Consider the following 25,295-nt stretch of genomic DNA (forward strand, 5'->3'; position numbering starts at 1 on the left):
ATACTTAATACACTATCTATTTAATTTCTCATTCTAATATTTTACTAAATACATAACTCAAAGTACCTAAAATATCCTTAATCTCATAAATCATGAAATCTCCTACTTTTTGACTATATTAAGGTTACTATTTAATATGATTAGTATACCATTCTAATATATTGAAGTTTTGTAAATGACCATATTGATCACTTGTGTTAGTTACTGAGAAATCGCATAAAGATTTATTATTGTTCCCTTTAAATAGATGCATATAAATAGGTTTTGTGTTATTTGAGCTCTCATCCACCAAACACCATGTTAATCAAGTATAAAATTATGAGTTGAACATTTAACCAAAACTATATCAATAGTTTCTCCACAGTGGCGGAATTAAAAAGTTGTCATTAGAGGGGGGCCAGACAAATTAACAATTACAAAGTTTTTGCACCTGTGATGTTTTATATTAGAAACTAAAGGGAAATTTTATTCGCACATCCCTAAATACTTAATACACACTTCTTACTTAATACACCATCCATTTGATTTCTTATTATATCATTTTATTAAATACACCACTCAAACTACCTAAATTATCCTCAAATCTCAAAATTCTATATAAAATCACTATATATAAATCAATATTAAAATCATCATGCTAAACTTTATCATAATCACAACATTCTATATATATCATAATGAATTTAAATGCATTTAATTATCATAATCATCATAATAGTTTTAATTTTCTTTCAATTATTATCATGAGACCTGTACAATCTTAACAATTTTGTTATTCAAAATTGCTGATAATCAAAATTGTTGAAAAAATAATCAAGAACACATGAAGAGGATCCCAACTAGGTTTATAACTACATTGTTATTATTCTCTCTCCATTAGTTATCATGAAACAACATATACAATCATAAGGATTTTGTAATGCAAAATTGCTAGTAGCTAGTCAAGCTTGTAGAAGAAGACTCCAATTAGGGTTTATATATATCATACTAGGTTTTATTTTCTTTCTATTAATTACCAAGAAACAATATGAAAGATCGTAAGAATTTTGTAATGCATAATTTCTAATAATCAAGCTTGTCATGAACTCATGACAAAGATTTCAACTTGAATTTATAACAATATTAAAAGCTATTAAACATATTCCAATTATAGTTCCTTCTCTAATATGAATGTCTTTTCAGTCATTTCATTTACCCATACAATCTGATTGTAAATGTAAAAAAATTAGAATGTGTATTAAGTATTTAGGGATGTGTTAATAAAATTTCTCGAAACTAAATTGATTAATCATAACTCTTAGAACAAAAAAAGAAATTAACTAAAAAATGGGAGTAAAGCGATATGTTTTAAAAACATTTAATGCCATTGATTTTAAAATTCTAAATATTATGGTTTCTAAGCTCATTTAATTACTATTTATTTAAGGAAAAATTAAACTAGATAGTTTCTAACTTTATTCTTGTATTAAATTGTGAGGCCATGTATAGAAACTTGTTGTGTTTATCTAACTATTTATACATAAATAGAATAATATAAGGAAAATATGACTATTTTCTTCTTCTTCTAATGCATAGATGTCTCATTTAACCTACCTACAAAATCTAATTTAAAATATAAAATAATATGGATGTGTATTAAGTGATTATGAGTGTGTATTTAAAATTTATCCAGTGCAACATGAAAAAAATACATAATTGATAATTTTCTTTTCAAATGTCGATATCAATAAATATTGGTAGTTAGAGAAGATATCGATGACAGTGAAAATATTAATAAAAATCAAACAATACAAGTAAAATTTGAAGATTTTAACTAAATAACCTCTAGAAACATAAGATATACAAACTGCTAATCCCTTAGCAAACAATGTACTACGTCAATAGACAATTTATGATTGATTGAATTAATGTATAAAGTGAAATTATTAATGAGTATCACTTGGTATCAACTATAGCTAATTTTGGAGGATTTTTTTTATTTTTTATTAAATATGTTAAGAGGTTCTTCTGTTCATGAGGTATAATATGTTCCAATTGCAAATGTTAAAAGATGAAGGTTGGTTCTTTGTAATTAGGTAGTTTGGTAATTAAACAGGAAGAACAAAATGTGATAAGGATGGCCCAAGAATAATTAATATCAAATTGTGCTTTAGAGCGGACCATTTTCTCCAGGCCAGTTCAGAAAAGCATATTAATTAGGGTTTTAGGAGTTTGAACTTGGACGCCAATAGAGAATCTGAAGCTAGTAGTAGACTAGCAGCATCATCATTTCATGAGACCTGAAAATGAGTATATCTGTAGACTACTAAAGTCGATCCGTAGAGATGGAAAATTTCCTGGAAACTAAGCATATGTTTTCTACCAAGTACGTACTGCCTGCTTGCTTATTCTGTAAGCCTTTCGATGCACATGTTCTGCGTGCTCCAATTCCCTTGCACCTGTTTTCAGACTTTCTCTGATCATCTTCGAAGTTTCAAGCCCGGCGGAATTATTCATTAGTGAATTTAGTTACTTGGTGGGTAAAATTAGACATTTTAGAGTTCAGGGTAATTAGAAGATTTTGATTCTTAAACAATTATTAGTGTAATCATAAGCTTATGCCCTAAATCCTTTGTCTTCTCTTATACAAAACCCAGATTCCTTATCTAAATCAAATGAAACCTTAAATTAATCTTTGAATATGTAGAAATGTTAAGCTTAATTGGTTTTACAAAAAGAAGGGAAGATGATAAGTTTTTGGTTTGGTAAGATGAATTCAACAGCAGTGTTGGCTCTTGTTGAGGGGGATGACATGTGTCAAATTATTATTAGTGAAACAGGGTTGTGATAGAAAATTTGAGGCCATTTGATCTCCTCTCCTCTAATTAATGGTGTCATTCACATGATTAACGCGAATGCGATACATTTTAGTTTCTTATAAAAAAATGAAATTAGAATGTTAATGAAATGTTCAGTACCATTTAGTCTACTGACATATGCTTTCTTTTCATAAATGAGAAGTCATGAATTTAACATAAGACTAGTTATAGTTATTCAGTTGTTGATGTGATAATTAAAGAATAAGTTAATTGGACACCTCACAGACAATTCAATGTTGCAAAAGGTATGTCCCTAATTTTTTGTTTTAATATAAGATCAAATTAGGTTCAATTCTCAACTGTTGGAATTCCTTCTTGGGCTCCAAAAAGAACTCTAGTCACCCTTATAGTTGAGTAAAGTAGCTGGGTGTGGAGCGAGATTTTCATGGACCAATGAATAGTGAAAAGTAGCTATGCCATTTCTGATCAAGGTCTGGAAAACACAATGTCAAAAATATAGGCAAACGAGCCTACAAGAAAGAAAAAAAACAAAAACAAACCTAATAAACCTCATTCCCAAAATTAGGAATCAAAGGGGGTGAGATTTTGTGGTCAACTATAATTTTATGTATCATTTTCGTTACTACAATTTTCACCACGAACAGACCATTTTTTGACACAAAATAACACAACACACTATACGAATAACAAACAGAATGGATATCGTGCTAACAGAATAGAAGAAATGTTGGCATGCAATAAGAATCAGCGCGATGTAGTTCTGATAGTTTTATCAGTATGAGGGTGTTCAGTTAAGAGGTTCAATTAATATAGCTAGCTGGTTAACAATTTGCCACTAAAAATAGTTCACAAAACTGAACATACTCTTAACAATTACTTGTAATGTTCTATTTTATCCAATTTAATCCTATGTTGGATAAAATAGTTACCAGTTTTCTATAATTTGCAGCGTTGTTAAGATTAACGCTATCCAATTAAAAAAAAAATTGGCACAAATTTGCCATTATGGGCAAATCTCTTATCCTTTCCTTATATTTAATAACTATATTTGAACATTTCGTTCGGACAGGTTGGATAAACCCGATCTAGCGACTGATACTTTCCAAGTTAAGGAATTCAACGGCTTCTTTTTCCATGGATGGACATTTTGTAGAACTAAAAATATTGGTAACTATAAATATTGGTTGTAGCAACGTATTCTAACATAACCATTACTTGCTTAGAACCAGTTTTTCTCCTCTCGCTTTTCTGTGTTTCGTTCATTTGAATTTCAAAGATCACTAAAAATGGCTATCACCAAGCAGCCTGAGCGAAACAATGAAGTCGTGAAATCAAGCGATGCATTTGTTGCTCCTGAAATTAATGCATTTGGCCAGTCATTCAGGTACATGTACTATTAATTCATATGATAAACCTAGCATCATGGTTTTATGTTTACAACGGGTTGGATATTCCATCATGAACTGAAGTTTGACATGTTATTTGAAAATATAATGTCTGACTACGTATAATAAATTGCTATACTGCAGGGATTATAATGCAGAAAGTGAGAGGCAGAAAAGTGTGGAGGAATTTTATCGTTTGAACCACATTAACCAAACGTATGATTTTGTAAAAAGGACGAGAGAGGAGTACAAAAAATTGGATAGAGTGGAAATGAGCATATGGGAATGTTGTGAGCTCCTGAATGAGGTTGTGGATGAGAGTGACCCGGATTTGGATGAACCCCAAATTCAGCATTTGTTGCAAACAGCTGAGGCAATTAGAAAAGACTATCCGAATGAAGATTGGCTGCACCTTACCGCTCTCATTCATGATCTTGGGAAAGTGCTTCTTCTTCCTAAGTTTGGAGGACTTCCTCAATGGGCTGTTGTTGGAGACACACATCCTCTTGGGTGCGCTTTTGATGAATCCATCGTTCACCACAAGGTATTCCTCAAATATTTAGTTTGGAGAACTTTTTCCCCTTTTGAAGTACATTGCGGAATATTAATGATAAGAAAAAGATGAAGAACTCATATCGACGGAACATAACCCTAAATCCTAATGTAAACGTAAAGTGTGACTTAAAATGCATGCACGAAGGTTAATAATCTGACATCTGGAAATAACATTATTCACGAAAAATAGGAGTCGACATGAATTTGGAAATGTGTAATTACATTAATGATAAATTACGTATCACCAAACTAATATGCTTTTGCAGTACTTCAAGGACAATCCGGATTCAATCCCGCGTACAACACCAAGAATGGAATTTACAAAGAAGGATGTGGACTAGAAAATGTGATGATCTCATGGGGTCATGATGACTACATGTACATGGTTGCCAAGGAAAATGGGACAACTTTGCCGGAGGCCGGATTGTTTGTTATCCGGTATCACTCATTTTATCCTCTACACAAGGCAGGGACATATACACACCTGATGAACAAGGAAGACAGAGAGAATATGAAGTGGCTTCATATTTTTAACAAATATGACCTCTACAGCAAGAGCAAAGTTCAAGTTGATGTCGACAAGGTCAAGCCTTACTATTTATCCCTTATTAACAAGTACTTCCCAGCGAAGCTAAAATGGTAAGGTGATCGATCATCCATGTGTTTCTCCGATGGAGTCGTTCCTTAGGTTAATTTAAGAAGAGGCGTTGTGCTTCCTCTTGTTACTTTTTTTTTTTTTTTTTTTTGAGAATAGTTCCTCTTGTTACTTTCTAAGCGAGTTATACTTTGTATATGGTTTCAAGGACGAGATGTTTGTTCTTGTAAATTAATTATTAAATTCAATAAATTAAAAATCAAATTACAAAAGTCTCCCATTTGCACAATAAATTATATAACAAATCTAATACGGAGCCTTCTACTGGCGGGATTTGTTTTGAACAAACAATAATATTTCTTTTGGGCCTGCTCTCATGTTTTTTCATTTTAACCAATACTTGCCTTTGATTTCATGCCAGCAAGCTTAGTTTTCTTTCTTGTTCATAACTCAGTCTGCTTTCAATTTAACAAAAATCAAGTTCTTGAAAATTTCTCTTGCTTTGGCTGATTGTATCCAATATTCGATCATATCTGATCAAGAAAAAGAAAAAGAATCAATCCAAGTTATATTCTTTTGGGATAGAAAATAACTTAAACCTATGCCTATATATGTTTTATGATTTCGAATGGCACCACAAGTAGATCCCTAAAGAAATTATTATGACCTACAGAAGAAATGACCTGAAGTTCAGCTGATATCAACTAGTTATTATATGAGTGATGATCACTCGACTGACCATCATGAAACTCCTTAGTCAAATACCAACAACTATAACAGAATCTGTACAGCACCTACTAAACTAGAACAAAAGGACTCCGGCACGAGGGGAAACAAAGTAAGAAGGCATATTGCACCATGTTCCAAGACAGATATTAATACAGCCTTGCATTTCTATGTAAGGCTATTGAAGACGAACTGCTGCACTATCAATCAGAAATTCAAACGTATGCCTCACCAAAAGGATGTCACCTAATTAACTGTAAGAGAAGTTTCTGCCTTCAAAAGATATACACTATTCAGATCATCAATGCTGTACACAATCCACATTGCTCGACAAAAACCAGAAATAAGTAGCATTATGTTAGAATGTCACAATAATGTAGATGTTATTTCACTATTGAGAAAAAAAATTGGGACACCAGTTGCACCCCTGGTTGACTACTCGCTACAAATATGGAGCATTGGCCAAGCAGCAAAGAGAACGCAATATCTCATGATTGGAGCATTTGCAAGACACATACTGTCATAATGCCAATTAACATCTGTTGCCAGTAAATTAACATCTGTTGCCAGTAAAAAACATGAGATGTGTCTCCACATATCTTTTCATAGATTGATTAGCACCAGCTTGCATGATCATTAGACTTCTTCCAGACATTCTGCATTAGAAGACTTGATTTCATGTGAGAGGCATATATACTCCCATCATCTCTTCAATGTTGCAAAATGTTCCAAAAAGGAAACTGGCAGATGTATAAGGCAATTGGTTTAAGGAAAATAGACTTGTAATGCACCGCAAATGGCTCTTTGGTTTTTACTTATATCTGCATAGTTGAATCCGAACCCAGCGCAAAGATAATAGATTTACCCTCTCCCTATATTTCCCTCTATTTCTACAATTCTACCTTTACCTCAGTGGGGCCCCTCCCTTTTTTTCAGCCTCCTAACGTTAACTCTGAAAACCAGACTAACAGAAAATTAACGGCTGGATCTCTCCCAAGGAGATATCAACGGCAGATTGCCCCACGCTGATATCCACCTGGTTAGGGATGTCAATGGTACTTTTGTGAGTGCAGTTGGGAAGGTAATATACCATGTTCAATCTGTTGAACATGCTGAGTTGTCGGCTTGCATGGAAACTAGTGTAATGTTTGCATTGGAGCAGGCTTTACAGCCTGTTATTGCCCCACGCTGATATCCACCTGGGGTGGATAGCAGAATTTTCCAATAACAGGCTGTAAAGGGTTTGGGCCACACGTGCGGAGGCGTGTTGAGAATATATACATCCCACATGAGAAAATGGGACCTTGCTAGTGGGTTTATAAGAGTTTGGGCCACTCCATCCATTGCCAATTGGTTTTGGATGTGAACCCCAGATTACTTTATCAATAGAATGGGGTAAGTATATCTGAGTGAATTGAGGGAATCTCAACCACCAATCCATTCTCCCGTTGAGAAGAAGAACTCGGGTTTGTTTTCCTCGGCCAACAAAAGAATCTAGGGTTAATGAGTTGGAACTTCGACTATTGTAACGGTTTTCTTCTTCTTCTTCTTCTTTTTCTTGTTTGGACTCGTATATGACCACTACAGACACTGAAGATATAATTGGGTAGCTAGTAGTTGGATTAGTAAGTGATAAGATCAAATTCTTTGGCTTAATATAATTATATGTTATCTACTAGGCTACTAGCATGGTTAGTGGTTTGTTTTCTTCTGATGAGGTTTTGCAAGATCGACATGCGCATCTGTTCTTCTGTCCATTTCTTGGTAGTGGACGTCTACGTACTCCTCTCATTTTCACCTTTCTCTAACTTCCAGTCACTGCATGGCCGTCCATCTAATCCATTTGAGAGCTGGGAGATTTTTCTCCGCTCCCTTTTGTATATAATTTGTGGGTGGCCTCAATCATTTTATCAGCTAGATACGGTCATACATCCGTCATGTAAAGGTCGTCACTCGCCAACTCACTACTACAAATTTCTCCATTAGCACCCTTTTTTTAGCCACCAAAAAATCTTCAGTCCCAAAATGAATAGTATTACACTGATATAAAAGATTGGTGGGTTTTTTTTCCCTCTCACTGACCATCAGTGAGTATTATGAACAGTATATAGAACATATTAATTGTTTAATATCAATGACACTGTTAACAGTGTCAACAGAAATGGAATAGTTTTGTTTTGTGATTTTGGGAGCAACCAATCAAAGATCAGTGTGAATTTGTTTCATCACACTGACAATAGTGACCCTAACATATTATTGTTCCAACTATCATCAGTGTCAAAAACCGAATTGAACAAAAAAAAAACGAAGATACCAAAACGACGTCGTTTTGGCTATAAGTCAGGAACCCTAACAAGTTTGTTCATATAAATAGTTTCTGATCCTCACTTTTCCCTTCGTCAATTCCTCTTTCTCTCTCTTCCGCCTCTCTTCCTCCATCACGCTCTCACACAGGCACATCGCACAAAGATCAAACTCCAATATGACCAGATCAGACTCTTTCTCTCTCTTCCGCCTCTCTTCCTCCTCTCTTCTTCCATCACGCTCTCACACAGGCACATCGCACAAAGATCAAACTCCAATATGACCAGATCAGACACCGATCAAGACACCAAACGGTTCTATATGGAAGTCGTCATCACCGGCGCTATCAACAAGTGATGGGTTTGTCAACACCGTCTTCTGGATCCAGACCATTCTCGGCCGAAGCTTAGATCGGGTATAGGGCCGACGAGATCGGAAGAGTACGGCATCCCCGATGAATATCTTCGTAGAAAGGTACTCTCTTTTTCTATTTATCAAATTATTTAAACTGTGTTTCACATCAGACTGATATTTCTATTTGTTGGTGATGATGTATACTATTCAGACAACTGTAGTAAGGAGTAACTTGAATCCAGTCTTGAATGAGGAGCTCATGTTGTCTGTTCCTTGGCGATATGGAGAATTGAAGGCATGGAGCTTTACAGTTGGTAAGCACTTCATATATATTATTCTTCCCCACTTTTCATGATAAGATCTGTAATTTTGGTTGTGCAATTGGTTTGGAATGGGAGTTATGTAATTTCGGGTCTAAATTTATGAACTTTGGGAGTTATGTATGTCAGTTATAAAGATTTATGTGAAAATGTGAAATAGACGTTTTGATTGAATGGCTTTAGTCATATGAAAATTGAATATATATAAAACTGCACAAGAAAGAATTGCTGGGTTAGCCAAGTATTTGATAAATAAATAGTCAAGTGGTTTGCTTTGAGTAGGAAAAGAAAGAAACTGTGCTTAGTCTTCCTTTTTGTTCCCCTGTTTCAGATCTAAAGCACAATATATATAGAGGTTTCTTACGCTAGGCAGGTTATACTTGAACTTAAAAGAAAATCTTGGGTAAACATGTTTATTCTGAACCTTCTTTGCAAGATGGAATCATATGTCAAGCAATTTAACATTCAATAGCATCTATGCAGATGAATGTGTATTTTTTTTTTCAATGTTCTTGGCTTCATTTATGTTGATTAGCAGATCCATAGTTTAGTCCTTTCTTGAGTCTGACCACATGTATAGTTACTTATGTATACATTTTCAGTACAATCAGTTACATTAATTTAGTAATCTTGGTTTCTACATCATTTTTTTTTTCTGTTTCTTTTTGTGGTTCCTATTTCATTTTATACTTTGAATGCGGAAATATATATATATATTTTTATGAAAAGTTTCTTTTTGGGGTCAGGTTACATCATATGATGCTTGAAGATTTGGGGTCAGACTGACTTATGACCCTGTGTTAAAATCTGAGAGTGAAAGTGTATATATATATATATATATATTTCCGCATATATATAGAAATATATTTCTACATCTGAGAGTGAAAGTTAATCTTGATTATCTGAGATGTAGAAATAAACTGCCAGAGTGAAAGTTAATCTTGATTAAACTGCGGAAATATATTAATTTCTACATCTTATACATTTATATGCGGAAATATCATCTTGATTTTAACCATCTGTTTCTACATCATTTTTTTTTTCTGTTTCTTTTTGTGGTTCCAATTTCATTTTATACTTTTAATGAAAAGTTTCTTTTTGGGGTCAGGTTACATCATATGATGCTTGAAGATTTGCCGAATGGTATTATGGATGAGGTATTTTTCTACACATTATTTTGTAAATGTCATGTTTGGATTTCTTACAGAATTGAATGCATGTGTTGCTACTTGCTAGATAAAACTTCACAGTGCAAAATTTAATTCTTCTTTTCTGGAACTTCAGGTACTGTGAGCATGTTGCCATTTGCTTTGAAAGAGTTTGTCCATATCAAAGAAGGGTTGCAGTTGTGGAGAAGAAATTTTGTTGTCTCTGGATGTAATGAATTATTTTTAGTTGGCAAATTTGTTGTATGATGCATTTTTTTATTATAGTATACAGTACATGAAATGTAGAGGTGCCAAATATTAGTATTAGCTAGTATTTGGCACCTATTTTTTTTATTCCAGTTTAATGATTTTGCCACTGATATCAGTGGATTCCGAAGCCACTGCTATTAGGATCAGTTGCTTTGGCACTGATTTGGATGTAATTTTGCTTTGGTTAAAGGCATCACACTGATAATTTAACAGTGTGCTTAGCCCCATTAGCACCTACAATAGAGGGGACTGATTTCCCATTAGTGGCTGCATAGTGGCTAATGCCATCAGCCACTCTTATCAGTATGCTTTGTCCCAATAGGGACTAATTCAAATCAGTGGGGTTTGGGGAAATTTGTAGTAGTGACTTGTTTTTCATGATCGACTTTGGAGAAATTTGTTATTTGTGGGATTTAGGTTTAAACTATAATAAAAAAAAAATCTCCTATTCTTAGATAGTATCTTGTCTCATATATATATATATATAGACTTGTGATCGACTATTTTTTTTTTTTTTTTTTTTTGATAGAATGAGGTCACGCTTTATTAAAATATAGAAAAACTACAGATTACAAAACTCAGCTGCCAAAGCCGTCAGAAGAAAGGAAGGAGCTGAAAAATAAAAAGTTTCTTCAGTAAAAGAACGAGAACATGCAGCCATGAGATGAGCTACTGTGTTTGCAGACCTCCTTGTGTGAGAAACCTTCAAGTGAGGATGAGCATCCAGAATGACACCAATATCATCATAAATACGCCCCAAGGTTGAGGTATTACGCCCATCCCTGGTAATCAAATGATTGTACACAATTTGAGAATCAGTCTCCAAGATAGCTGGAAGATAATCATGTTCAACCACAAATTGAGCAGCCAAACTACATGCCCTAGCCTCTGCGTGTTCTGGCGACATCAAACCAGGCAACACCTTACCCCCTCCAGCAACCATAGTACCCTGAAAGTCTCTTATCACAAACCCACCACTACCTCTTCTTGAAGCATAATTGTAAGCCCCATCAACATTCACTTTAAACCACCCCACAGGCGGTGGTTTCCAGCGTACAACCATGTGTGTTCTTACTCCACTTGGTTCAGTTTTCAAGTTATGAAAACGAAACTCATTCAATCGTGAAATTACCTTGATCAAGACTTCACCAACTTGACTACTTTTGTGCTCCCACACCCTACAATTACGTTCTTTCCAGACTCCCCAAAGTAGGTACATCAAATCACCTAGACTTCTCAACAACAACTCTTTTGCACAAAAGTTGAACCATTCCAAAATATTGTAATGCATAGCATGAGGATTGTAGCATACCTGGTACAATACAGCATTAGACTGGAGCAGTTGTTTAGTAAAGGGACAATCACGACACAAATGTAGATTCGTCTCTATAGCATTGGAACAAAGAGGACAAATCAAGGTCTCCAGTGCTACTCTCCGAGAAGCCAACCGTTCCATGGAAGGCAATATATCATGACATACTCTCCAAACATGGATTTTAGCTGAATTTGGAATTGTTACCTTCCACATCTTTTTCCAGAAAGTCGCACCAACTGTGAGCTCAAAGGGACTACGAGAAGAAGAAGTAGAGAATGAAAATCTGTACGCAGTTTTCACCGTAAACTTTCCATTCTTCTCGAGATGCCAAGCAAATCTATCATCAACCTCTCTGGAGGATAAGGGAATGGCCAAAATTGCCGCTGCCTCTTCCACAGAAAAATTATCACGGACCAAAGCAGTATTCCACTGACCTGTTATCGACTATAATTAATCTCACAAATGTTATATACTCGACTAAAATTTCACATTTTATATCATCATTATATTAATTTTCCACAATGTTGCATACTCAATTTTATATCGTTACACAAATACAAAATCAACAATACAAAACACATTACTACATTCCATCAAAATTTACCCCAAACCCTCCAAAACTCTGCCTAAACTTTAATATAATTCCACATACTTTTGAACATGACCTGTTGGAACTTGCAAGAGTCACTACTCACGAAAGTTATTAATTGATCGATTATTTAATTAAGGTCAAGGATGGAGTCACACCAGTATGAGGAAAAAAAAAACTGTTATCTAATGATGTATGGTCAAAGAATGATTGAAAATCATTTGCCTGTTATATACAAATTCTCATGTAGCTAGAGGACGAGTCTCATATTATTTTCATGCATTCACTTGATGATATTTATATTTATATTTTGTCCTTGATATATCTAAGATATCCTCTAAGAACTATATATGTACTTGGCAGACAAAGGGAATCACGTAATCAAGGAAAAGCCAAAATCACCAAGAGAATCACACTTTTAATTAGTGCCCCCTTTGATAGTGCTTAATTTAATATGTTAATATGTAGAGGCTAGGCGGCTTTGCAATTAAGCAATTTCTGGGAAAGACAATGAACTATTGGCTTTTGACTTTAGCTGTAGTGCTCGATCATATCCTAATTTTTGAGTTAGAAAGTTCTGCAGTAATGCAAGCTAGCTAGTTGCTGGTGCGAATGTTTATGTATAATATATGTACAGAGATTAATTGTTTTAATTCCAAATTCCAAATTCAGAGGAAGGCCTATAACCAATCGTACCTTCTTCAAATTCTAATATCCATAACACTTGGGCATCCGTATTAAAAAAATGTCTAGATTAAATTGAATAGAGATCGATTCACCACCTCACACCTAGATTAAATGTAGTTAATTTGGATCTCCTTGGGAGTTTCCTCAACCATGGTCGTGCTGAGTGGTACGTGTGACCAATTAATTAAGCCATGCATGTACCAACAAATGAAAAACAAAGTTAATTATGTGCCTGATCAGCTTAATATCAAAACTGACCGTCTATTCGATCGAGATTTCCATTATTTTCTGCCATGGATCAGTCAAGTTTCCATTATCATCAATTGATCTTGCAGAGGATCTAGGTTAGATTAAGTTTGAGCTCTCCGGTCTAAGATATGGTTTATCTTTTAGCGGGTAGGTTAATGGCATGGGGTGTCTCATAGTTTTGCTCTTTCTGGGTGCTCGAGTAATTGGTTCTCATGTAAGTTTAGTTTGGTATCTTTTTAATCTCAGATTTGTTTGAGATGCTTTCTCTGATGATTATACTCTTCATTAATTCAACAATACAATTTTCCTTTGACATTAGAAAAGAAAAAATCAGTGCCTTGTTTCTTTTGAACAACCTGGGGAGTTTAAGGCCCCGTTTGGGATTGCTTCACTTTAAAAAAAAATCAGCTTTTGTTCAAAATTTTAGATTTTATTGTGTTTGGTAAATAAATAAAAAACAGCTTTAATTGAAAGTTATAGGTCCACTGGCAACAGATTTTAGAAGCAACCTAGATGTTGCTTTTAAAAGCTGCTGTGGATCAAAACACGCTCTGCAGTTGTTTTATGTATTGACAGCACTTTTAAAAATATTATTTACCAAACACGAAACTGTTTTAATTCACAGCTGATTATTCTCACAACACAGCAGCAGCAGTTTTTTTTTAAAGTCACAGCAATCTCAAACTAGCCCTAAGTCGTTTTGTTTTTTGATGAACCTAGGAATTTTAGTTTCTAACAACAAAATGCTAGGATTCTTTTGGTGCATACACTACAGTTTAATTGGTCTTTTATGACACGCACTGTGCACCGTAAAAGATAACTTTATGGCACAAAGAAGCGTATCGTAAAATACAAATTTCTCTTGTGGTACACAAAATGTGAGCCGTAAAAAATATTTTTTGCTCGTCGTAAAACACTATTTTGCTCGCAGTGAAATATATTTTACGACTTTGATTTTGAGTGCCGTAACAAACCATTTTGCGTGTCGTAAAAGACCCTTTTGTGTGTCGTAAAAGATGTCTTCATTCACACTTCTAATCGACAATGCTTTCAATGAAACCCTTTCATTAAAGAATAGTAAACAAAAGCATTCATGTAGTAAATTATATCAATTAAATAACTTCATATTACAAAATCATAGTATAATTAAATTGGTTTTCAAATATAGAACATGCTAGCTAGATTAGAATTGTCTTCAGATTGATTACATGAGTACTTGAAGGGGCTGATTATAGCTTGATAAGATGCCACATGCCAACCATTTCCCATAAAAACGTCGTACATCATAGAGCCTACAAAGACAAGCAATGACAAGCATTAGTGAAGTTGGCTCTTCAATCAGTCCAAATGAATAATCCATAAAAGTCAAAACAAATAGTAAGAAACAGAACAATTAAAAGAGAAGATGTATTAATGTGACACAAATATCGATCCTAGCCTTTGCATTCAGCACAATGCACATATTGATCACAAATTTAAGATAAAACTCCAAATACATACTTGAGGTACCATTTGGGGTAACAAAAAATGTTTGGGTATCATTTGGAGTTTTTATTCAAAAAAATACATGCCACATAGGCGACTTTAACAGGAAAAGTTAACGTAGGTACTATATTCGGTAACGGCGCAATACTTCAGGTACCATTTGGGGTAAAAAAAATTATAGGTACCAAAAAAATATATTTTACAATAATTCAGGTATCACTTAGAGTTTTTACCCTTGTTTAATTTATAAAAGCTAATGTGACTACTCTTGTTATAAGTAGCCTTTCTTCAGGAAAATTACCATGTGTATTGAAAGATGCATTGTTTGATAGATTTGAGATATGGAATTCCACCACTCGATCATAAACCTCAGCCTTCTGTTCTTCACCTCCCAAAAGAAAGAGCCCGGTGATTATGCATTAAAAATTGACATATTCCCAAAAAATAATCATCAGTACCCCATTATGAAAATGGCATATCTGTTTCTTGCCGTTGTTTTGCTGCTCTTCCTTCTTACCTCTTTCAAACTTTGTCTCATGGCCCAACCAATCCATCTTTGAATTGGGGATTTTTCAGGTGCTTTCTGTATCTTGTTGTTGGCCTCAATCTTGTTACCGACTTCTCTCTTCTGGATCGTCTTTCCTGTGCTCATAATCCTAAATCGTTGGTATCCATTGCTTATGAAAGTGTTCAACGGCACCTTATACTGTATGCACTACTAGCAAAACAACCAATGCACACTGATTTTAATCATACCGATTTAAATTAGCTACAGATATCAGTATAAACGTTTAGTTTATACAGATATCTGTGAGAAAGATTAATTGACACAGATATCTGTATGTAATATGCTAGGCTGGGACCACAAGAGTATTTATTATAATTGTATGCACAGATGTGTGTGTTTAAAGAGTATCCATAGATATCTGTGTGAGATGTTAAATTAATATATTTTGACCTATACAGATATATGTGCTTAAAGAGAACCCATAGATATCAGTGTGAGATATTAAATTAATTATTTTAACTTACACTGATATCCATGACAATAACTATATATACAGAAATCTGTTTGTAATGAAATTAATAAATTGAGATTATAATAATGGTCAATATTGAAATAAATTGTGGTTACAGATATATGTACAAATATGATAATATTAACTGATGTCCGTGTGTTGGTATATGTACCAGACCCTTCGAGCAATTCCTATGTTTATTGTCATCTGCATAACCGGGAGTGTATTCCATGCACCGTCAGTGCATGGGTACTTGCAATATGAATGGATGTAATTTTTTTGATATTAAAATATATAAAGGAGTAGATTAGATGAGTGGCTGTTATTTTTTTAGAGATTAAAATAACTGACAGTGCACTTGCACTGTCGGTGCATACAATCCTCTTCCCTGCATAACCACTCAAAATCCAGAATGTGGAGACCGACCATTTATAGATATCGAACAGCAAGTCCTTGGTGATCAACATGCCCTAGTTTAAAGTTAAGGTCGATCGACAAAGTTTGGAGGAGGAATAGAGTCCTATCTAGCTCATTGATACATTGATAGTAATTTCTCTCCTCTTTATGGATCCCGGCTTAGCTATATTAGTTTTTATACCGGCCCTGTATAAAAAGTCAAAAAGTCAAGTTGGCATAACTAATTAAGTTGTTTAGTATTCCTCAAAAAGTCAAAAGTAACGTTGAACAAATTATCACATCCCCATATTCCTCAGAAGTACGTCCTCAAGTTAGCAGCTAATTAAGTTGTTTGCCGACATAACGGAAAAAAGAGCCGGCTGCTGGTGCATGAGAGGGATGAGAATCGAATACAGGGTAACATGAATGTTTGTCTTTCTCGAATAATTAATTTGTTAAGTTTTGATATGAAGTTGTACATATATAATTATAACTTGTTATATATATACATTAACATATGTCTTGCATATTAACATATGTATTATTTGTTAACATATTAACATATGTTAATTAAGAAAGAGAAACCCATATATGCATGCATGAAGAGGGAACTGAATTCATAATTAACATATGCATTATATGATGGACTCTCTCCCGCTGGTATATGAAGCTTCATGCATAAATGGGTTTCTCTTTCTTAATTAGTTTCCAGGCGAATTCAGTTCCCTGTATGGCCTTCCCTCTTCGCATATATGTTTTTGTATAGTAATACTAATTATGATAAGCACACACATTAGCTGATTCGTTTGTATGATTTTTCTTTAAATTGTATAGTTTTCCGAATCATTGGGGATGTTATCTATACCATATTTCAGAGAAAAGGTTTTGTTATCCAAAATAGGTGTGAAAAGAAAATAAAACCCTCAAACCTTATATTAATTTAAATAAGTTTTAGTAATTGAGTGGTAGTATGGTAAATAGAAATATTATAAATTATATATAAAAAATCTAATTTTCAAACAGTTAACCACCCATGTCTGCAATAATCACTCATAATTCAGATAACTTCCCACTTTCTTTATTAACATATGACTCTAACTTTTTTCTAAATATAGTAATAATAAAATTTTTACACATGTAAAGCATGTGAGCAAAATACTAGTTTCAATTAAACTAGCTTGTATTTGCATCTTATCATAATTCAAATGTTTAATGGCAACGAACATGTATGTAATAGCCGTTAATTCTAGCTTGTGATGAATGAATCCCCCGATTTTTTTGATTCAAAAAATGTTTATAGGGAACTTCTTTTCATACCTCCAAAATTGGTATTTGGACCTCCTCACTTAATAGACCTCTAACTTACTTTTACAAATAACCAATTTGCTATCTACACCTCCTTAATTTTCCCACAATGGCCATTGTCCAATAAAATAAATAAAAGCTTTTTTTTTTTTTTTTTTTAATTCATACCTCAAAAAATCAGTAGTTGGACGTCCTTCAATTTTTGAAGATTTCACAATTCTATTTTACCTTAATACAATTAAGCTGAAAAAAAAAAAAAAAAACCCCTTTAGTTGGTAGTCGTCTCTCTCTCTCTCTCTCTCATTATCATTTGTTATTTTATAGAGGTCATTTACAGCCTTGTACGTGTGAACTCTTTTCAGAAAATTTTCAACGTTTTATGATCTTATGGAGGTTAGATAGCTTATGTTTCTTTTTGTTGAATCAATGAAATACAATGACTCTTTCTCCCCTTGTCAAATATTCTTTCCACCATCATTCTTGCTAATAGTTCCACAATTTTTTGTTTCCTTATTTTTTATCAGTTTCATAGTTGAAGCTCTTTTTTCATATGAAACCTATTTCCATTGATGAGTGATCAACCACAAAGTTTAGAAAATTTTGACACAACATAAATAACGTTTACCGATGTATATTTTAAGGTTTACGTTGGAGGAGAAAGTTTTCTCCAATTAAAGATTACTACTATACGTAGAGGTAAGAAATTTTATTTTTCTTCCCTCTTTTATGTCTTTATTGGTAATTTGATATGAGTTGACAAAGTCAACAATTATTTGAAAAAAGAGGGAGGTCCAAATAACAATTTTAGAGGTATGAATAGAAGCTCCCATGTTTATAACTCTTTATTATTGAAAGAAATAGATTGTAGACTATAAGAAAAGAGTCTATCTATAAATAAAATCGTCAAGTATAGGTGAAGGGAAAGTAGGCAATACAGCCATCTATTAATTTGGCTAAGAAGTAACGTCAAGAATTAAGGTATAAAATCAACAAACGAAAAATAAATTTGTATCTCAGAATACCCTGAACTTATAGAGATTTTAAAATAAACGAACATTCAAGCATAAAAAAAACCACGAACTTGGGGTTTAAGTCCGAGTGAAACTCAACAACCACCGATGGATCTTTCAATTGAGAACATGAAATAAAATGCAATAATCAAAATATCGAGTTTCGAGGAAATAATGATGGTCTCGAAAACGAAAATTTCGACGGAAATATCGTGGATATATCGATTTCAGTAAATAATCCAGAAAAATGATGGAAATTTGAAGAAAAATAAGGAAATTTTAAGTGAAATTTTTGGATATGTTTATTTTATCAATTATCTATTGTATTTCAATAGAAAGTGTTAAAAAAAACATTATTACGTATTTAAGTTTTTTTTTTTTTTTTTAAGTAAGGCCACGGGGGCGAAATAATAAATTTAACACAAGGCAGAATAGGCCATTACATACCCTTCCGCCGTCATTTATAGATAGACAAGAAGTTAGTGGTAGTACCCACAAGTGGTACGTACATATAGTCCTACCCATTGTACATTCAAATACGTAGAGATAGCGGATATCCTCCTTCGGTACTACTCCAGAGACGCTAAACATCATACATAAAGTGCACATCGGTGCTTAGCTTCCTAAATACAAGGAATTTATTTGAATTAGACAAAAAGCTAAAAACATAGGTTGGGCTTAGGGCAAAAAAAAACCCCAGCTCAACATATCCAGATCAAAGAAACACCAAAGGAAGGCCCACTCAAAAGGCCCAGCAAGCCGGGCCCGGCTCCAACCCAGCATCCATCTCCAGCCCTAAACTTCGCGCGCAGTTCCAGCAAAGCTTCACTGACGCAGCTCAGCCGTGATCCCTGCAGCCACTGAACAGACCCGTCGCGACCCACCACACAGCAGAGCACCCCGCCACCACCTGCCTCCCACTGAAACTCCCTCAACCTAGCTCCCTGCATACCCACGCTGCCGCCGATCTTAAACTCAACACCGTGGCATCGTTGACAGTCGAAGTAGCCGAAATCGAGGTCTACCAAACCTGCAACACAAAGCCAAGAACCAGAGACGCGACCACCAAAGACCAAAAGCAGAAAAACCAGCCTGCAAAAAAAACCCCCGAGCGGCCCCCCCCCCCTCCAGAGTTCTCCGACCCCTTGTAGCAATCCCCGTCCGGCAGTGGTGTCGGCGAGGCCCAGAGCCACCATCGGACGAAGAACGATCGTGCAAAAACCGCCGCCGACTTTGCTTAGGGTTTTGGGATGAGAGCACATATTTAAGTTGTTGTAATTTAAGGTGGAGTAATACATGCTGAGTCCTCAAACATTTCTTGAAATTTAACCTAATACTCTCAATATTTTTTAATTTTTATGATAGATGAAATAGTGAATATAATTGATTAGACCAATAAAATATTGGTGCTCTGTAGAAAAAAAATTAGTGGTAAATTGGTTGTTGATTTCATATTTATCATAATTTGTGGATCTTTATTTATATAAAAAAATGTACCAAATAAGCAATTGACTTTGTTGCAATAATGGTTGTGTCACTTTGATTCTCCATGAGCGACCAGGGTTCAAGTCTTGGCTGCATCAATGGGATTTTTGTTTGTAGTTTTCAAGTCAGTTAGGCACGTGGGCGCGTGGGCCCCAGGCTTGGGGCTGGGCCACGTGACAAATGAAAAATGGTCCCAAATTTCAAACATTTCGCGAAATATTTGAAAATATAGTGAGATTTCCATAATTTCTGTCAATATTTATATGGTAAGCGAAGATAATATCGGGATTCAAACTAGGTAGATACTTGTTTATTGACTAGTGGAAGAATAATTAGTATAGGAGAAAAATTCAGCAACAGTGCCCACACTCTAGTGCCAAGGCCAATTTGATATCCAAACTCTCAACTATACTAATGTGATACCTAACTAAAGTCTTATATTGACATCGACGTGATACCTCCATCCAATTTCCGTGACGGCTCCATCAATTTGATGACGTGCCAAACACGTGGGCCCCAAAAAAGGACATAATGGACTTTTTCTTTATCTAAAAAAGGGTAAACGTGTCATTTTACTCAAATAGATAAAGAAAAAAAAAACAACAAAACTCCTTCATGAGTTCATCTCTCTCTCATCCCCTCAGTAGAAATCCAGAATTTTGTTTTTTTTGCCTGATCTAAATGCAATGATTTGATTTCACTCGTGTACAAACTAGGATGAACCTAGAGAAACATTATGTTGTGATCAGAAATAAGGGTGGAACAACAAATGAGTTTGATTGAGTTGTTGGTATTTTAAAAGATTTTAAAATCTTTAATTTAATTTAATTTGATTTTCAATTTTCAATTGTAACTTATGCTTTTAATCATATAATTATTTGGGGGTTATAGGAGTTTCATTTTGGGATTTAATTTTTTGATTTTATGGTGTGTTTTATGATGGAAGTTACATGAGATAATTGGAGCCTATAAAAGGCAACAATGTTCCCCAAGTTGTTTACAACAAAAGGATTATCTCTACTCCTCATTTGCATACTACCATGCACTTCGATTACTACCTTCCATAATTTACTATTATTTTGGGCAACGGTTCTATGACTTGGAGATTCTATCCGACTGTGAATGTGCTCATAGCTGACCTTAATTTGGTTGCTTGTATTGGGGTCATATCTTGGAGACTTGTAGACCGTCAGCACCTGCACGTAGGGAGGCTACAAAGGCTTTAGTTCCTTCCACCAAAACCAAAATTTCTTTCGTCGAGACTTCAACCATAGGTTCCATTCCCACCCAAATAGGTCCCATAACAATTCCAATGACAAGAGAGAGCAAGCATGCTTTGTCTGTGGGAGGACTAATCACTTAGCAAGGGACTACCATTTTAAGAAGACAGAAGTCTACAAGCCTAAACCCAAATGGAACAAAGGGCAAAAGGGTTCAAAAGCTCAAGTAAATATGCTTGTAGATCAAGATGATCAAAATGATCATATTTTGAGGTATAGTTCTAAGCCCTTAATTAATTTTACACACTCTAATGGTGATTGGTGGGTAGATTCTGGAGCAAATGTACATGTGTGTTTTGACAAAAGGTTTTTTTTTAAAAATTATCAGGACTCAAGTGGAGGAAGTGTAACCCTAGGAAATGACACTGTCGCACCATTACATGGAGTAGGAGACATAGAGCTGAAAATGACATATGGGAAGACCTTAATTCTCAAGGGTGTGCGACATGTTCCAGAAGTGAGGAGAAATCTTATTAGTGCATCATGTTTAATGAAACAAGGTTTCAAAATTGTAATGGAGTCCGACATGATTGTTATTACAAAGAATAATGCTTTTATTGGAAAAGGATATGTTAGTGAAGGTTTAATTAATTTGGATGTAGCACATGAAATGAATAAAATTTCTCCTCAAATTTTTAGTGTTGAATCTTGTGATGTGTGGCATGGAAGATTAGGATATGTGAGTTTGAACAAAGTCAAAAGATTGATGGACTTGAGTTAATACCAAAGTCTAGTGTAGATTTTAAGCAAAAAATGTGAAGTGTGTGTTCAAGCCAAACGACCTAAGTTATCCTATAACAAGCTTGTAGAAAGAGACACAAGTTTTAGAACTCATACATAGTGATGTATGTGACTCAAATAGAACCCCTACTAGAGGTGGAAACAAATACTTTGTGACATTTATTGATGACTACTCTAAGTATTGTTATATATTTCTTATCAAAACAAAAGATGAGGTGTTTGATAAGTTCAAGGTATATAAGAGTGAAGTTGAAAACCAATTAGAGAAAAAGATCAAAAGACTTAGGTCTGATAGAGGTGGAGAGTATACCTCTAATGATCTTAATTAATATCTTTTGTGAAGAAAATGGAATTATTCACGAAGTCACTCCACCTTACTCACCTCAATCCAATGGTGTAGCGGAGAGGAAAAATAGGACTTTCTTAGACATGGTCAACTCCATGATCCTCAGTAGTGGAGTACCTGAGAATTTGTGGGGGGAAGCAATCCTGATAGCTTGTTTCATACTTAATAGGATAACTGTGAGACAGAATGACAAAAATTCTTACGAGTTATGAAAAGGAAGGTCACCCAATCTCAAAATCCTTAGAGTGTGAGGGTGTTTAGCAAAAGTACTTATACCAGATCCTAAGAGAAAGAAAATAGGTCCCAAGACCGTAGACACCATCTTTCTAGGTTATGTCAAAAATAGCAATGCCAATAGGTTCTTAGTATTCAACTCTGATGTTAAGGAAGTTGCAAACAACACTATCATAGAATCTAAAGACGCTACTTTCTTTGAAGATATCTTTCCTTTCAAAACCCAATTCCAAGGGAAATACAAATTAGAGACAAACCTTCTAGCTCAATTACAATTGAAAATACAGAACCTTTAGATCCTAGAAGGAGTAAAAGGGCTAGAGTAGAAAAGAAATTTGGAGATGATTTCTACACCCTTTTTAATAGAAGGAGAACCCACAACTTATCAGGAAGCCACTTCATCTATAGATGCACCTTTTTGGAAAGAGGCAATAAGTGATGAGTTTCAATCTATTATCCAAAACAACACTTGGGTGTTAACAAACTTGCCTCCTGGAAGCAAAGCAATAGGTTGCAAATGGGTCTTTAGAAAGAAATTGAAACTTGATGGAAGTATAGACAAATACAAGGCTAGGCTAGTAGCTAAGGGGTTTACACAAAAGAAGGACTTAGATTACTTTGACACTTATTCACCTGTCACTAGGATTAATTACCACCATTAGGACTTTAATAGCCTTAGCATCCGTACATAATCTAGTCATTCATCAAATGGACGTGAAGACCGCATTTTTGAATGGAGATTTAGATGAAGAGATTTACATGGAGCAACCTGAGGGATTTATAGTTAAAGGCCAAGAGCACAAGGTGTGTAGGTTAGTTAAGTCTTTATATGGCCTTAAGCAAGCTCCTAAACAATGGCATGAAAAGTTTGACAAAGTGATCCTAGATTATGATTTTAAGATCAATAGTCATGACAAATGTTTATACTCCAAAGTAGAAAATGGGGAACACGTGATTTTATGTTTATATGTTGATGATATATTGATCTTTGGGACAAATTTGGAGATTGTTAATAATGTAAAATCATATTAACATGGGAGAAGCCCATGTGATTTTAGGAACTTATTTGACATGAAAGACATGGGAGAAGCCCATGTGATTTTAGGAATGAAAATTGAGAGAACCTCTGAAGGTATATTTTTGAGTCAATCTAGCAACATTGAAAAGATGTTGAAGAAGTTCAATTATTTTGATGTCAAACCCGTGTCGACACCTTATGATTCAAACATCCACTTGAAGAAAAATCAAGGAGAACCTTGTTCACAATTGAAGTATTCTCAAATGATAGGTTCTTTACTTTACATTGCCAATAAGACTATGCCAGATATTGCTTTTGTAGTTGGGAGACTAAGTAGATATGCACATAACCCTAGTAAGGAGCATTGGAATGCTTTGGAGAGAGTCTTTAAATACCTTAGAGATACACTTAATTACTCATTGTGCTATAAGGGATTCCCTAATGTGGTAGAGGGTTATAGTGATGCAAATTGGATAACAGATAATGAGGATGTGAAGTCTACTAGTGGTTACATATTCTTATTAGGGGGAGGAGCAATTTCTTGGGGATCAAAGAAGCAAACCATAATCACTAGAAGCACCACACAATCAGAACTTGTAGCTCTAGATGTCACTTGTATTGAGGCTGAGTGGATTAAGAGTTTGTTGACGGAAATACCTTTAGTAGAAAAACCCTTATCTGCTATACCTGTACATTGTGATTGTAATGCAGTGATAGACTTGCTAAAGCAATCTCACACGAACCAGAAGATGAACAGACATATACATGTGAGATATAAATCTGTGAAGGGCCTAATTAGAAAGAGCATTGTCACTTTAGACTTTGTAAAGTCAGAGAATAATATTGCAGACCATTTGACTAAGGGTCTTTCTAGGAGCAGAGTCCTAGAATTGTCGAGGGGGATGGGCTTAAGCCCACAAGGGAGTCACCTAGGGAGGTAACCCAACTTCTGTGATTGGAGATCCCATGAAGGAAGTTCAATGGGTAGAAACAATTCATACTGCGTGACTCATTAAGCACTATTTTATATGATGGAGATATCCTAAATGAGATATTGAGATATTCTCCGCTCATCCCTATGACATGAGTGCTATATAATGTGACGTTAGGAAGGAACTTAAAGTATATATCCCTAAATGAGTTTCGAGGCAGACAATCTCCCGCGGGGTGTAGGTCACATGTTCCCTTGGAGAACTCACCTAGTGAGAGTCGTCGTGAGGCCGCGACTGTGAGAATTGGGTTGTTCTCTAAAAACTCTCATGAGAATCAAGATTGAGCACATGGCCATAAATAGCGCTACCCCGCATCCAAGTCTTAACCAATACTATGTGTGTAATACGTTGAAATTTGATCAAACGGGTTGAGTTCAAGACTGTGTCACTCAAATTCCTCATGGAAACTATTATCACTAAGTGTAGGTTCAAGCCCGGAAGGCACCTACACCTACTGCATAGTATTATGTTGCCCCTATGTATATATATTATTTTCTTTGCTTTTAAAGATTTTAAAACTTTTTGTGGGGGATTGTTGGTATTTTAAAAGATTTTAAAATCTTTAATTTAATTTAATTTGATTTTCAATTTTCAATTTTCAATTGTAACTTATGCTTTTAATCCTATAATTATTTGGGGGTTATAGGAGTTTCATTTTGGGATTTAAT

The 25,295-nt window shown here is 34.7% G+C and overlaps 2 protein-coding genes, 1 long non-coding RNA gene and 1 pseudogene across 5 annotated transcripts in view; 2 read left to right on the forward strand and 2 right to left on the reverse strand.

The window, feature by feature from the left end:
- The first annotated feature begins 4,037 nt into the window (after positions 1 to 4,037).
- Positions 4,038 to 5,506, forward strand: LOC133746274 (inositol oxygenase 4-like; annotated as a pseudogene).
- A 1,082-nt stretch (positions 5,507 to 6,588) lies between these two features.
- LOC133742907 (pentatricopeptide repeat-containing protein At4g17616) overlaps positions 6,589 to 25,295 on the reverse strand; it is a 65,407-nt gene continuing 46,700 nt past the window's right edge. For all 3 annotated transcript variants that reach the window (XM_062170611.1, XM_062170609.1, XM_062170610.1), the window contains exon 4: positions 6,589 to 6,619. The gene's annotated coding sequence lies outside the window, so the exon portion shown is untranslated. The remainder of the gene's footprint in view (positions 6,620 to 25,295) is intronic.
- LOC133746259 (uncharacterized) lies at positions 8,514 to 10,603 on the forward strand. Its single transcript, XR_009864042.1, has 4 exons — positions 8,514 to 8,858; positions 8,950 to 9,052; positions 10,167 to 10,215; positions 10,343 to 10,603. It is a non-coding gene; the product is annotated as an uncharacterized LOC133746259 (long non-coding RNA).
- Positions 11,039 to 15,453, reverse strand: LOC133744779 (uncharacterized). Its single transcript, XM_062172825.1, has 3 exons — positions 15,319 to 15,453; positions 11,996 to 12,235; positions 11,039 to 11,788 (listed from the first exon to the last, which is right to left on the reverse strand). The coding sequence occupies exons 1-3, from the start codon at positions 15,451 to 15,453 to the stop codon at positions 11,039 to 11,041; spliced, it is 1,125 nt and encodes a 374-aa protein (XP_062028809.1).

Source organism: Rosa rugosa, chromosome 4 (genome assembly GCF_958449725.1).
Source record: "Rosa rugosa chromosome 4, drRosRugo1.1, whole genome shotgun sequence".
NCBI classification, from domain to species: Eukaryota; Viridiplantae; Streptophyta; class Magnoliopsida; order Rosales; family Rosaceae; genus Rosa; species Rosa rugosa.

What these genes read in the sequence shown, in the direction of transcription:
- LOC133744779 (XM_062172825.1), bottom strand. Translation starts at nt 15,453, where the DNA reads ATGAGCACAGGAAAGACGATCCAGAAGAGAGAAGTCGGTAACAAGATT. An exon ending in TGAGACAAAGTTTGAAAGAG is followed by an intron (nt 12,236 to 15,318) that starts GTAAGAAGGAAG and finishes GATTAATTATAG; the next exon opens with TCGATAACAGGTCAGTGGAA. An exon ending in TCTGGAAAAAGATGTGGAAG is followed by an intron (nt 11,789 to 11,995) that starts GTAACAATTCCA and finishes GTATTGTACCAG; the next exon opens with GTATGCTACAATCCTCATGC.